At 41.7% G+C, this 12,359-nt stretch overlaps 1 protein-coding gene across 1 annotated transcript; it reads left to right on the top strand.

Annotated features, from left to right (window-relative positions):
* The first annotated feature begins 319 nt into the window (after positions 1 to 319).
* Positions 320 to 11,784, top strand: TMEM254 (transmembrane protein 254). The gene is made up of 4 exons (XM_053585710.1): positions 320 to 864; positions 2,899 to 3,002; positions 3,202 to 3,261; positions 10,927 to 11,784. The coding sequence occupies exons 1-4, from the start codon at positions 577 to 579 to the stop codon at positions 11,045 to 11,047; spliced, it is 573 nt and encodes a 190-aa protein (XP_053441685.1). The 5' UTR covers positions 320 to 576; the 3' UTR covers positions 11,048 to 11,784.
* Positions 11,785 to 12,359: the final 575 nt, after the last annotated feature.

Raw genomic sequence — 12,359 nt, forward strand, 5'->3', positions numbered from 1 at the left:
TTTTTTGGTTGCAGCCGTCATTGTTGTTTGGCGGGCCCAGGCTGTATTTGAACCCACCAGCTCAGGTGTATGTGGCTGGCGCCCTAGCCGCTTGAGCCACAGGCGCCGAGCCAAGTCTCAGGAATGTTAATATCACTTATGATGCACCGTGGCCCAGATACTATTGGGATTTCTTCAAGATAACTGATTTAATCCACTCCAAGAGCTCAGAGGTTCCAGGAACTGAATTTTATGATATACATAAAATTCTTTCTTAACAGATAAGAAAACCAGGACACAGCCAGGCCAAGTAACTAGTCTAAGCTTACATGAACAGCAGAGGCAAAGCTCAACTCAGGCAGAGGGTTCCACACACAATCCCATCATGAGCACCGCACTTTTTTGTTAACCAACAAATAGTATTTGTTATTACTCAACGTGCACAAAGTTCAAAAAGTACACTTGGCAGTAAGACGCCATCTATTTCAATATCTTTATCTTAAAACCAGAAAAATGACACTAAGTCTACGAGATGATGACTAGCCCACCACAGCCCCGGTGAGGATTCCAAGGCCCCTCTACCGCGGTGGGACAAAAATGAAGACTAGTTCTTGCAGTTTTCCAACTGCATGGTCTCCTCCAGCCCCTGAGGGCGGGGGACTGAGGGGGATGGGCGAAGAGGCGCAGGAGGAAGGCTGGAGGTTGAAGGGGTGGGCGGAGGAACGTTCGTCGAGGCCCCGCCCTGGTCTTGCCCCTCTGCACCCAGCCACACATTCCCGAAGAAGGGCTGCAGCCATGGCCTCGGCGGCGGGCGGTGCGTCCTACTTCCAGAGGGGCTCTCTGCCCTGGTTCACGTTCATCATCCTCGCCCTTGGCTACTACACAGTAAGGGCATTGACGGCCCGGCGAGAGGAGCGACCGCTCCACTCCTCGGTGCACCTGCGCCCCCGGGCTAGGAGAGTTCGCGCAGTCCCAACGCAAGCTCCTGCGCGCTCGGAGCCCAGGAGGAGGGGACTAAGCCGTGCAAGTAGACGCAGGCCAGGGCCTTCGGCTGGTGTTCCAGGATCTGAGAAACCGGTTGATCAGGCTTTTGTTGTGTGGGGGTAGGGACGGTTTCCCAAGCGACTCAGAATGTAGATCTTTCAATATGGTGGTGGCGAAGTCGGAGGCTGGCAAGGCTGCTGCTGCGTACTTCCGTACAGCCAGACCCCTGCCCTCGCTGGTCACGGTCCTGGGGCTTGGATACTGCGCGGTGAGGCGCCTGGCGGGCGGCGTCTGTTTGGGCCCTGCAAGCTCGCGCAGGGGACTGGGGGCGCTGTGGGAGGGAGGTTTGTGCGCACGCGCGCCTGACGGTTGCCTAAGTTACTGGTGTACGCGGAAGTTCGGTGGGCTCTTAGGATGGTTTCTGCTTTAAAGTGTTACAGCCTTTGCACCCTGGCCCCAGCACGGTTACTGACGGCTTAACCGAGTCAGCCTCTCACAGAGCAGAAGTCAAGTTGACAGACAAAACAGGCCTGCCAAGTCTGGATGGGCTATCGAAGGACAGTGTTTGAAGCAGTTGAAATTGCTTGGAAAACGGGGATAAACCTAAAGGATGTGTAGGTTTTTACTGGTAAGAAAGGGTAGAGAGGATATATATCTGTTATGGCATAGGCGTGGAAACAAGACAGCTTTACTGAGTGAAAGACCGACTTCTGTCTGGCTGAGAAAGTTTGTTTAAAGAACAACAGGACAGACAACACGTGAAAAAGTAGGTTAGGGGCTAAGCTGGTATAATTTTGAAAGAAGGCAAACCTATGTGAATATTGCCTAAGAGCTAGAGATTGGGGATTTGTCATATCCACAGTGGTGTTTGTTGGTGTCAAATATGACCACCTCTGTCCTGATTTCGTCATATATAAAATGGTGACTGGACTGACATTTTTCAAATGTGCATCTCTATTCTATAATTCTGTGTCTCTGACTAGTTAGAATATAGATGGAGGAAGGCTTTGAGTACTTCATATCGGGATATTGTGGAGTTAGCAGATGCTGCTCCTTCCATTCCTCTGGGAGGATGGCAGTGATATTTTGTGCTTCATTTAAATTTCAGATGTGAAACACATCGTGGGAGAGGTAGTACTGTTCTTGACGGAGATCTGAATGAGGCAATAAATTTTGGACCTGTTGGCAGTTACTCTTTAAAAAAGGCTAAATTGGTGGAGGTTACAATATGGAGACTGAGAAGAAAATAATATTACAGAAACCTTATTGATTAAGCTGTTGCTGTTAAAACTTCACAAAGCTGATCTCACTTATTTCCATCTCTGTACAGTGGATCATTACCAGTTTTAGAGGTACAAAAAGTGAAAGATGAGAAAGGAATTTTAAATTAAATGAGGATTCGGCTCAAGTCATAGTTTATACAGTAAAGAAGCTAGTCAAGGCACATCAACTCTTAAAATTTGCCAATAACTTCAATAAAGTAAGATTTTTGGTAGAATTTATAAAAATAGCACCAGGTCTAATAACCACATAGTTCTCTCAGTGTAAATTTCTCAAGAGTTATTCGTAGAAAATAGGAGTCAAAAAAGGAAGCCCAGATGACTGTTGAGAGCAGGCGTCCTCAAACTGTGGCCTGTGGGCCACATGAAGTGGTGTGAATTGTATTTGTTCCCGTTTTGTTTTTTACTTCAAAATAAGATATGTGCAGTGTGCATAGGAATTTGTTCATAGTTTTTTTTAAACTATAGTCCAGCCCTCCGACGGTCTGACAGACAGTGAATTGGCCCCCTGTTTAAAAAGTTAGAGGACGCCTGGTTTAGAGTTTCTTTGGTTTATAGTTGTTTTTGTAGAATCAGTATTATTTCATAGCGTCTCTCAAAAATAAACATTTTAAGTGACCTAATAGGAATTTTTCTCCCTCTGGTTCTCTTTCAGTGGGTTGTCTTCTGGCCTCAGAGTATCCCGTATCAGAGCCTTGGGCCCCTGGGTACCTTTACTCAGTACTTGGTGGATAACCATCACACCCTCCTGCGAACTGGGTAAGGAGAGCTGCAGAAATGGGATGTAGACACTGCAGCTCTGTTATCACTAGAGACCCAAAGGCCTGCAGTTCCTTTAGATATCTAAGAGTGGTGATAGTTCACATTAAGGCACCTTTCTTTTCAAGGTTTCAGGGTTAGATTTCATCAGCAGATAACTAACACCTTAGACTTAGAGTGTCTTTTTTGTTTGTTTCAGGTATTGGCTTGCCTGGCTGATTCATGTGGGAGAGTCCTTATATGCCATGGTATTGTGCAAGTAAGTCTTTGTAATGGTTTTTGTTGTTGTTTGTTTGTTTGTTTGTTTTTGAGACAGAGTCTCAGTTTGTCACCCTTGGTAGAGTGCTAGAGACCCAAACATCATAACTAACAGCAACCTCAAACTCTTGGGCTCAAGCTATCCTCTTGCCCCAAATTTTCATTTTTAGTAGCGATGGGGGTCTCACTTTTGCTTCGGCTGGTCTTGAACTCCTGAGCTCAAGCAATCCATGTGCTTCCACCTTCCAGAGTTCTGGGATCACAGACATGAAATACCTCGCCCCACCCTATAATAGGTCTTTGTTACATTTCTCTTGGTATCTAAGTACAGAATGGCCACATTTAAATAATTCATACACTTGTAGGCTGAGAGCATTCTCAGGTTAGAGCTGACCCCATATCTGATACTGAGTCTGACACAGAGGGAGTACTCAGTAAATGTTTGATCAATAAATTCATTTTGAAAAAAAAATAAAAAAATAAAAAAATAAATTCATTTTGTGTGTGCTAATTAATCAGTTATTTAGTTATTTAATTGAGATGACTATTGTTAGTTTTAAAAAATTCTCTGGATGGCCCCAACTAGAACAAAAGGCTAGGAGTTTGACAAAGAGCTAAGTTCTTGACGTAGGCTGATTGTTGTTTCACAACTGAATCATCTGAGGAGCTTTTTCAAAATATTCATGTCTGGTTTCGAGACCCATCTATTAGGTCTTGCTTCAGACATAAGAATAAGTTCTTTTTTAAAACTTATGCGCCGGGCGAGGTGGTTCACACCTGTAATCCTAGCACTCTGGGAAGCTGAGGTAGGTGGATTGCTTGAGCTCATGAGTTTGAGACCAGCCTGAGCAAAAGCAAGACCCCTGTCTCTACTAAAATAGAAAAACTGAGGCAAAAGGATTGCTTGAGCCTGAGTTGGAGGTTGCTGTGAACTATGATGCCACGGCACTCTACCCAGGTTGACAGTTTGAGACTGTCTCAAAAAAAGAAAAAAAAAAAAAGGCTTGGTGCCCATAGCTCAGCAATTAGGTACCGGCCACATGCACCTGGGCTGGCAGGTTCAAACCCAGCCTGGGCCTGCTAAACAACAATGACAACTACAACAACAGCAACAAATAGCCAGGCATAGTGGCAGACACCTGTAATCCCAGCTACTTAGGAGGCTAAGGCAAGAGAATCATTTAAGCCCAAGAGTTTGAGGTTGCTGTGAGCTGTGACAACACGTCACTCTACCAAGGATGACATAGTGAGACTCTGTCTCAAAAATAAAAAAACAAATAACGATAAATGCAGGTTAAAGTGGATAGATACCCCTTTTAACCTATGAAATAGCAAAGAGTTTTTTCTCCTCCCAAAATGGTATTCTCATAAAATGTTAGTGAAAATGTGAAATGCTAAAACCCTACTGAAAAGCAATTCTGCAATATGTATCAAGAATTTCATAACTATTCTTTCACTCAGGTATTCCACATCCAGGAATTTAGTCTTAGAAAATGAGAAATACATAAAAACTTTATAGAAAAAAGAAATCCATCAAAGCACTGCTTATGATAGTGAAAAATGGTTAAAAATTAAATACACATCACTAGAAGTTTAGTTAAATAAATTACAAATCTACAATTAGCAGAGTAGTGTACAAATTTATTTACCAAGAGATTTTAAAAGCCTGGGAAGTGCTTAATATTATGATTATGGTGACTATAAAATAGAACATATAGTCCAATCTTATCTCTGGTTAAAAGGAATTCATTTTAAAAAGTATATGCTGTATTTTTAAAACATAGTTTTCTTTTTTATATTATTATTAAATCATAGCTGTGTACATTAATGCGATCCTGGGGCACCATACACAGGTTTTATAGACCGGTTGACACATTCTCTTTTTTTGTAGAGACAGAGTCTCACTGTACCGCCCTCGGGTAGAGTGCCGTGGCATCACATGGCTCACAGCAACCTCCAGCTCTTGGGCTTACACGATTCTCTTGCCTCAGTCTCCCGAGCAGCGGTTGACACATTTTCATCACACTGGTTAACGTAGCCTTCCTGGCATTTTCTTAGTTATTGTGTTAAGACATTTATATTCTACATTTACTAAGTTTCACATGTACCCTTATAAGATGCACCACAGGTGTAATCCTACGAATCACCCTCCCTCCGCCCATCCTCCCTGCTCCCTCCCCTCCCATAGTTTTCTTAAAAGGCTTTTGTCTTTTAAAAAGACAAAATGAGCTAAAAATACAGTAAAGGTATGTGGAGAACAAGTTACGACCACAGGAAAATCCCTCTGGAGTTGCCCAGACCCCAACTTTGACCCCTCTGAAGAAAGGAAGAATAAGCTCAGTGGATCCGGTTCCAGGTGGCAACTAATCCTATCTCCCTTCCCTAAGTGTCTTACCTATTTCTAGGATCATACTAAATTCTTTTTTTTTTTTGGGGGGGGGGATGGGTCTCACTATGTCTCCCTCCATAGAGTGCTGTGGCGTCGTAGCTCATAGCAACCTCAAACTCTTAGGCTTAAGCGATTCTTTGCCTCAGCCTCCCAAACAGCTGAGACTACAGGTGCCCACCACAATGCCCAGCTATTTTTTTTTGTTGTTGTTGCAGTTGTCGTTGTTTTAGCAGGCCCGGATCAGGTTCAAACCCACCTGCCTCGGTGTATGTGACCGATATCCTAACTGCTGAGCTACGAGTGCCAAGCCTAAATTCCTTTTTTTTTTTGAGACAGAGCCTCAAGCTGTCGCCCTGCGTAGAGTGCTGTGGCATCACAGCTCACAGCAACCTCCAACTCCTGGGCTCAAGCGATTCTCCTGCCTCTGCCTCCCAAGTAGCTTGGACTACAGGTGCCCGCCATAATGCCTGGCTATTTTTTTTTTGGTTGCAGCCATCATTGTTGTTTGGCAGGCCCAGGCTGGATTCGAACCCACCAACTCAGGTGTATGTGGCTGGCACCTTAGCCACTTGAGCCATAGGCACCGAGCCAGATTCCTTTTATAAAACAAAATATTTTTGTTATTTTGCCCATTTCAAAGCTAAACCTATTTGTTGTTAAAAGTTACATATGTAGGTCAGGTGTGGTAGCTCAAACCTGTAATTCTAGCACTTTGGGAGGTCAAGACATACAAATTGCTTGAGGCCTGGAGTTCAGGACTAGCCTGGGCAAAGGGTAAAGGGGCACGGTTTTCTGCACCCCAGAACGGTGTCTTAGTCTCAGATGTGCTCCTGGAGGTATGAGGCCCTGAGAAGGAAAAATTCTATTCTTGGGTAAAAGCGAGACTCGAGGGTTAATTACTCCCTGCTTGCTAAAACAGCAGACTCAGGGGTTAATTCTTCCCTGCTTGTTGAAATAGCCTAGCTAATCGCAGCAGGCGATTAAGCCTCGAGAAAGGAATCCCTTGACCTGCCTGGGGCTGAGCTGTTGCACTTCCTTCCCTAACTTCAAGTTATCCAAAGTTTCATTTAACCTTTTAGGGAGGTGGGCAAACAGAACAGAGAGCCTGGTGTCCTTGTGGTTTATCTTTAAGTTAAAAGCTCCAGACTTAGAAATGATGTGTATGTGCTTTGTAACATTTATGCTGAGGAGAAATTTTTTATGGCAGTCTCAACTAGTACATTTGTTCTTTATTCTTGGTTATTTTTATCTGATGAGTTTGGATATATAATACAGTGAATAAAGATGGGCAAGCACTGAGTGCCTGAGCGAGCACCAGTCTTTCCTTTACAAATCATTCATTCCGTCTGCACCGTCTGCAGTGCTTCCTCTATGTCATTGACTAGACTAGCAGACAGCAACAAAAGGCAAGAGCCTGTCTCTACAAAAAAGAAAAATTAGCCAGGTATATTGGCATACACCTGTAGTGCCAACAACTCAGGAGCCTGAGGCAGGAGGATTGCTTGAACCCAGGAGTTTGAGCTGCAGTGAGTTATGATTGTGCCAGTGCAGTCTACCCTGGGTGACAGAGAGAGACATTATCTCTAAAAATTAAATAAATAATACATGGCTTAGCGCCTGTATGTAGCTCAGCAGTTAGGGAACCAGCTGCATACATTGGAGCTGGCAGGTTCGAACCCAGCCCAGGCCTGCCAAACAATAATGACAACTGCAACAAAAAAATAGCCGGGCGTTGTGGTGGATGCCTGTAGTCCCAGCTACTTGGGAAGCTGAGGTGAGAGAATCACTTAAGCCCAAGAGTTTGAGGTTGCTGTGAGCTGTGATGTAATAGAACTCTACTGAGGATGACATAGTGAGACTCTGTCTCAAAAATAAATAAAAAATAAACAAATTATACATGTTGTGCTAACAACTCAGCTTATAAAAGTGAAAGTGAAAGTCTCCCATAATCCCCAGAATAGTCACCATTAAGAGTTTAGTGTATATCATTATAATTTTATGCATTTACAAGCAATTATATATATATGTAGATATAAACTCTTCTATAACTTTTTCATTGTCACATATGCCTATTGTTAAATTTTTTTTTATTTTATTTGTTAGAGACAGGGTCCTACTATGTTGCCGGAACTGGCCTTGAAGTCTTTCTTTTGCTTAAGTAATCTTCCTGCCCTAGCTTCCTGAGTAGCTAGGTCCACAAGGGTGCTACCATGCTGGGCTCACATATGCCTGTTTTTCCATGTCTGTACATATAAACCTCATCATTTTTTTTTTTTTTTTGGTAGAGATAGTCTCACTTTATCGCCCTTGGTAGAGTGCTGTGGTGTCACCCAGCTCACAGCAACTTCCAACTCCTGGGCTTAGACGATTCTCTTGCCTCAGCCTCCCGAGTAGCTGGGACTACAGGCGCCCGCCACAATGCCCGGCTATTTTTTTGTGGGTTTGAACCCACCACCTTCTGTATATGGGGCAGGCCCCCTACCCACTGAGCCACAGGCGCCACCCAATCTCATCATAATGTTCTATTACATGGAAATCCGCCTTCCAATGGACTTTTAAGTCTCTAGTGTTTCACCTTCCTAAGCAATTACTACAGTGAACATGAACTTCATACCTTTGACCCACTTTGGCATTTAATCCCTTAGGATAAATTCCTAAATCTGGAATTTGAAGATTAAAGAATGAATATTGTTAAATTTTTATATATATTGCCATGTCACCTTCAGAATTGTGATACTAATTTATACTTCTAACAGTGCCCATTTCCCCTCACCTTTACCAACACTCTTTTAATGCATTTTCTATCATTTTCTTAACCACTTGTAGACACTATTTCGTTCTGACTTTGAGTACTTTGTCATTTAGATGCCTTGAAAGTATCTTTTCTTACGGTCTTTTTACTCTGTTGGGTCTTTTTATAAACAAGTTTATCAATGTCGTCAAATTTATTAATTTTTTTCTTTATGTTAGAATTGCTAAGATAATCTTGTACAGTCTTCTAAGAGTTTTAGAATTTTGTCGTTCACATTTAAGCCTCTAACGTACCTGTAGCCAATGTTGTGTAAGAGGTTTCCAACTTCACCTTTTCCACATGGATTCCCGGTTAACGCAGAGCTATTTATTGAGATGTTCACTCTCCATGAATATGCCCTATCTCACACATATTTACGTATATGTGTGGCCCTGTTTCTGAACTCCGTTCAGTTCCGTTGGTCTGTTTATTCTGGAGCCAGTGCAATCCTGTCTTAATAGCAATAGCTTTACAGTCATTAACATCTGTTAAGCAGGTGCTGTCACCTCATTGTTCAAGAGGGCTGCCAATTTCTAGACTTTTGCCTATTCTTATACATTATCATATGCTATTAAAAAAATAAATAAATAATCCTGTGGGGGGTTTTATTGAATTGACCATGAATTAATTTTGAAAGAATAGATATATTTCCATTATTGAGTTGTCTACGGTCTGTCTCCAGTTATTTAGACCTCTTATAACATATCAGTAGAATTCTATGATTTTTAAAGAGGTCTTACACATTCTTTATTAGATTAATTTCCAGATACTTCTCTTTTTGTGTGCTGTTATAAAGAAGATTTTTTAAGTTTTCTAACTGGTTGATGGTAGTATATGTGAATGTAGTCCATTTTTATATATTGACCTTTTGTACACACCAACCTTGTTAAATACATTTATTATAAGAGTCCATCTGTAGATTTTTTTATTTTCTAGAAACAAAAAGTTTTATTTCTTCCTCTCAATTCTGTATACCTTTTGTCTTTCTTTCCTTACTGCACTGGCTGCTACTTCCAATACAGTGTTGATAAGAAGTGGACATAATAAACATTATGCCTGGCTATTAATCTCAGAGGAAGCTTTCAACTTTTTGCATCATATTTATTCCAGAGTTTTGTAGATCTCGTCTTCTAAATTTTTTAAGTTTTGTGAATCTTCCTCAAAATGAGGAATTCCCATTGTATTTCGAAGTTTGCTGTGAACTTTTATTAAGGATGGGTATTGCAATTTAACAAATGCTTCTTCTGCATGTACATTCTTTTTTTCTTTTATGAGACAGAGTCTGACTTTGTCACCCTCAGTAGAGTGCAGTGGCATCACAGTTCACAGCAGCCTCAAACTCTTAGGCTTAAGGTGATTCTCTTGCCTCAGCCTCCCAAGTATGGGGACCACAAACACTCACCACAGCGCTCAGCTAGTTTTAGAGAGGAGGTCTCACTCTGGCTCATGCTGGTCATGAGCTCATGAGCTGAGGCAATCCACCCACCTTGGCCTTCCAGAGTGTTGGGATTAAAGGTTTGAGCCACTGCACCCAGCTGTTGCCTATACATGTATTAAGATGTTCATATGGTCTTTCTCCTTTAATCTGTTAGTGTATAAAATCATATCATTTTTACATATATGTTTTAAATTTGTTTTAAATAAAAAATCATCCGGGTGGCGCCTGTGGCTCAGTCGGTAAGGCGCCGGCCCCATATACCGAGGGTGGCGGATTCAAACCCGGCCACGGCTGAACTGCAACCAAAAAAAAAAATAGCCGGGCGTTGTGGCGGGTGCCTGTAGTCCCAGCTACTTGGGAGGCTGAGGCAAGAGAATCGCTTAAGCCCAGGAGTTGGAGGTTGCTGTGAGCTGTGTGACACCACAGCACTCTACCCAGGGCCATAAAGTGAGACTCTGTCTCTACAAAAAAAAAAAAAAAATCATCCAAATGTGACAGATGAAACTGTAGGAAGCCATTCTCTTCAGTTAGATCTCTTTTTAGTCTTTTTGAGCTTTGTTTTAGAAAATTTAATTGGAGTGACTGTAAGCAGAATGGTTATTATTACTCCATGTCAGGTTCTTTCCTAGCACTTTATCTATGTTGTCTTAAAAACTTGGTGAGAGAGACACTTCTAGTCCTGTTTTTTCAAAAAGACACTAAAACTGATTCTGAGAGATACTAAGTGACTTTGCCAGGTCACAGCCAGTAGGTAGCTAAACTAGGATTTATGTCTCATCAGTGGTCAAAATGCTTGTTCTGAAGCCATTCCAGCTTCCCTGGAGGACTGCCTAACTGTTCTTTTAGTAAACCATCTAAATGCATTTATTAGAAAATAAGAAAGATGAAAAATAAATGAACCAATCATTAAGAAGCCAGAGAAAAACAGCAAAATAAACCCAATGAAAGTAGACAGAAGGTATAAATTAAAATATATATATATAGAAGACAGTAAATCCCATGAAACCATAAGATTAAAAATTGTGTGTTAAAATTTTTCTTTTTTTAGGCATAAAGGCATCACAGATGGTCAAGCTCGGCTGCTCTGGTTCCTGCAGACTTTCCTATTTGGGATAGCGTCTCTCTCCATCTTGATTGCTTACAGACCAAAGCGCCAAAAACAAACTTAAAGAAGATATTCAAAAGCTTTCCCTACACTTTTACATTCCACCTTACCTTGGGCGGGGGGTCGGGGGGGAGCAGGAAGGCAGTGTTTACTCAGTGATTTTCTACTTTCTAGAAAGTATCTGAGCTTCAAAGCTATTTAAGACCCACTAGTTACTCATCTTTTACATGGTCTGATTGAACTTAATAGACCAATGTTACTTAAGACAGAAATAGGAAAAGACTTTAGCTTTCCAGTTCTGCAGACTGACTTTTTTAGATGAGGGCTTCCAGCTACCTTTTTAATGTCCTTGACTCCTTCCCTGGAGGACTGCCAGGTTTATCTGCAGACTAGTATTTATTTCCTTTCCATGATACAGCAGGGCAGGTTATTAGTATTATGCAAACATTTGTGAGAACTAACCTCCTCCCCAAAATAGAGCCCTCAAGGAAAAGTACCACCCTGAACAATTATGGATTATGAATAGTTTGGAGTGGAGATACGTTTCTGCAAATATATCTCAGTCTTTCCTTCTATTTCTCTGGTGATTAAGGTGTTGCTTTTTGGTAAGGAAAAAAAGATTTTTGACCATGAAGTCAAGCATCATGGAAATTGAACCCAGATTTTTTTTTTTAAAACATGGTTCCTTCCAAAGAGAAATAATGATAGTAATATATATATTAGTGGTGCTGGAAACAACACGAGAGATTATTGAGCAAAACAGATAAACTTGAATAAAATTCTGTGACTTGTCTAACCAAATGCTTCTTTTGTATTTTTCAGTTTTTATGTATTGAGGGATTGTTTTTCTCAAATAGACTCTCACGGAACGATTTGTCCAGTTCAAATATCAGTTTGTATCTCATTGATAAAGATGCAGAGCATCGTGGTTATAGAGTATATGTGGGTCATTATAAAAGTTTCGAGATAAACAGAAATTAAGGAATGGAGGTAAACAAACGAAGCCCTCCCAGCAACACTGATAAGCTGAGCAAGTTGAAACTTGCATGTATGAATCAGAAAGGACTCTGGCGGGTTTTTTTTGTTTTTGGTTTTTTGTTTTTTTTGAGACAGAGTCACCCTCAGAGTGCTGTGGCATCACAGCTCACAGCAAGCTCAAACTCTTGGGCTTAAACAATTCTCTTGCCTCAGCCTCCCAAGTAGCTGAGACTACAGGCAGCTGCCACACCGGGCTATTTTGTTGTTGTTGTTATTGTTGGGTAGGTTTGAACCCACCAGTCCTGGAGTATGTGGCCGGCTCCCTAGCCACTGAGCTACAGGCACCAAGCCAGAAAGGACTCTGTTGACTGTTTCTTGGAAGCTAAATAATGGACCAT

This window comes from Nycticebus coucang, chromosome 3, assembly GCF_027406575.1.
Source record: "Nycticebus coucang isolate mNycCou1 chromosome 3, mNycCou1.pri, whole genome shotgun sequence".
Lineage (NCBI taxonomy): Eukaryota > Metazoa > Chordata > Mammalia > Primates > Lorisidae > Nycticebus > Nycticebus coucang.

What these genes read in the sequence shown, in the direction of transcription:
- TMEM254 (XM_053585710.1), top strand. Translation starts at nt 577, where the DNA reads ATGAAGACTAGTTCTTGCAGTTTTCCAACTGCATGGTCTCCTCCAGCC. An exon ending in TCGCCCTTGGCTACTACACA is followed by an intron (nt 865 to 2,898) that starts GTAAGGGCATTG and finishes GTTCTCTTTCAG; the next exon opens with TGGGTTGTCTTCTGGCCTCA. An exon ending in TATGCCATGGTATTGTGCAA is followed by an intron (nt 3,262 to 10,926) that starts GTAAGTCTTTGT and finishes TTCTTTTTTTAG; the next exon opens with GCATAAAGGCATCACAGATG.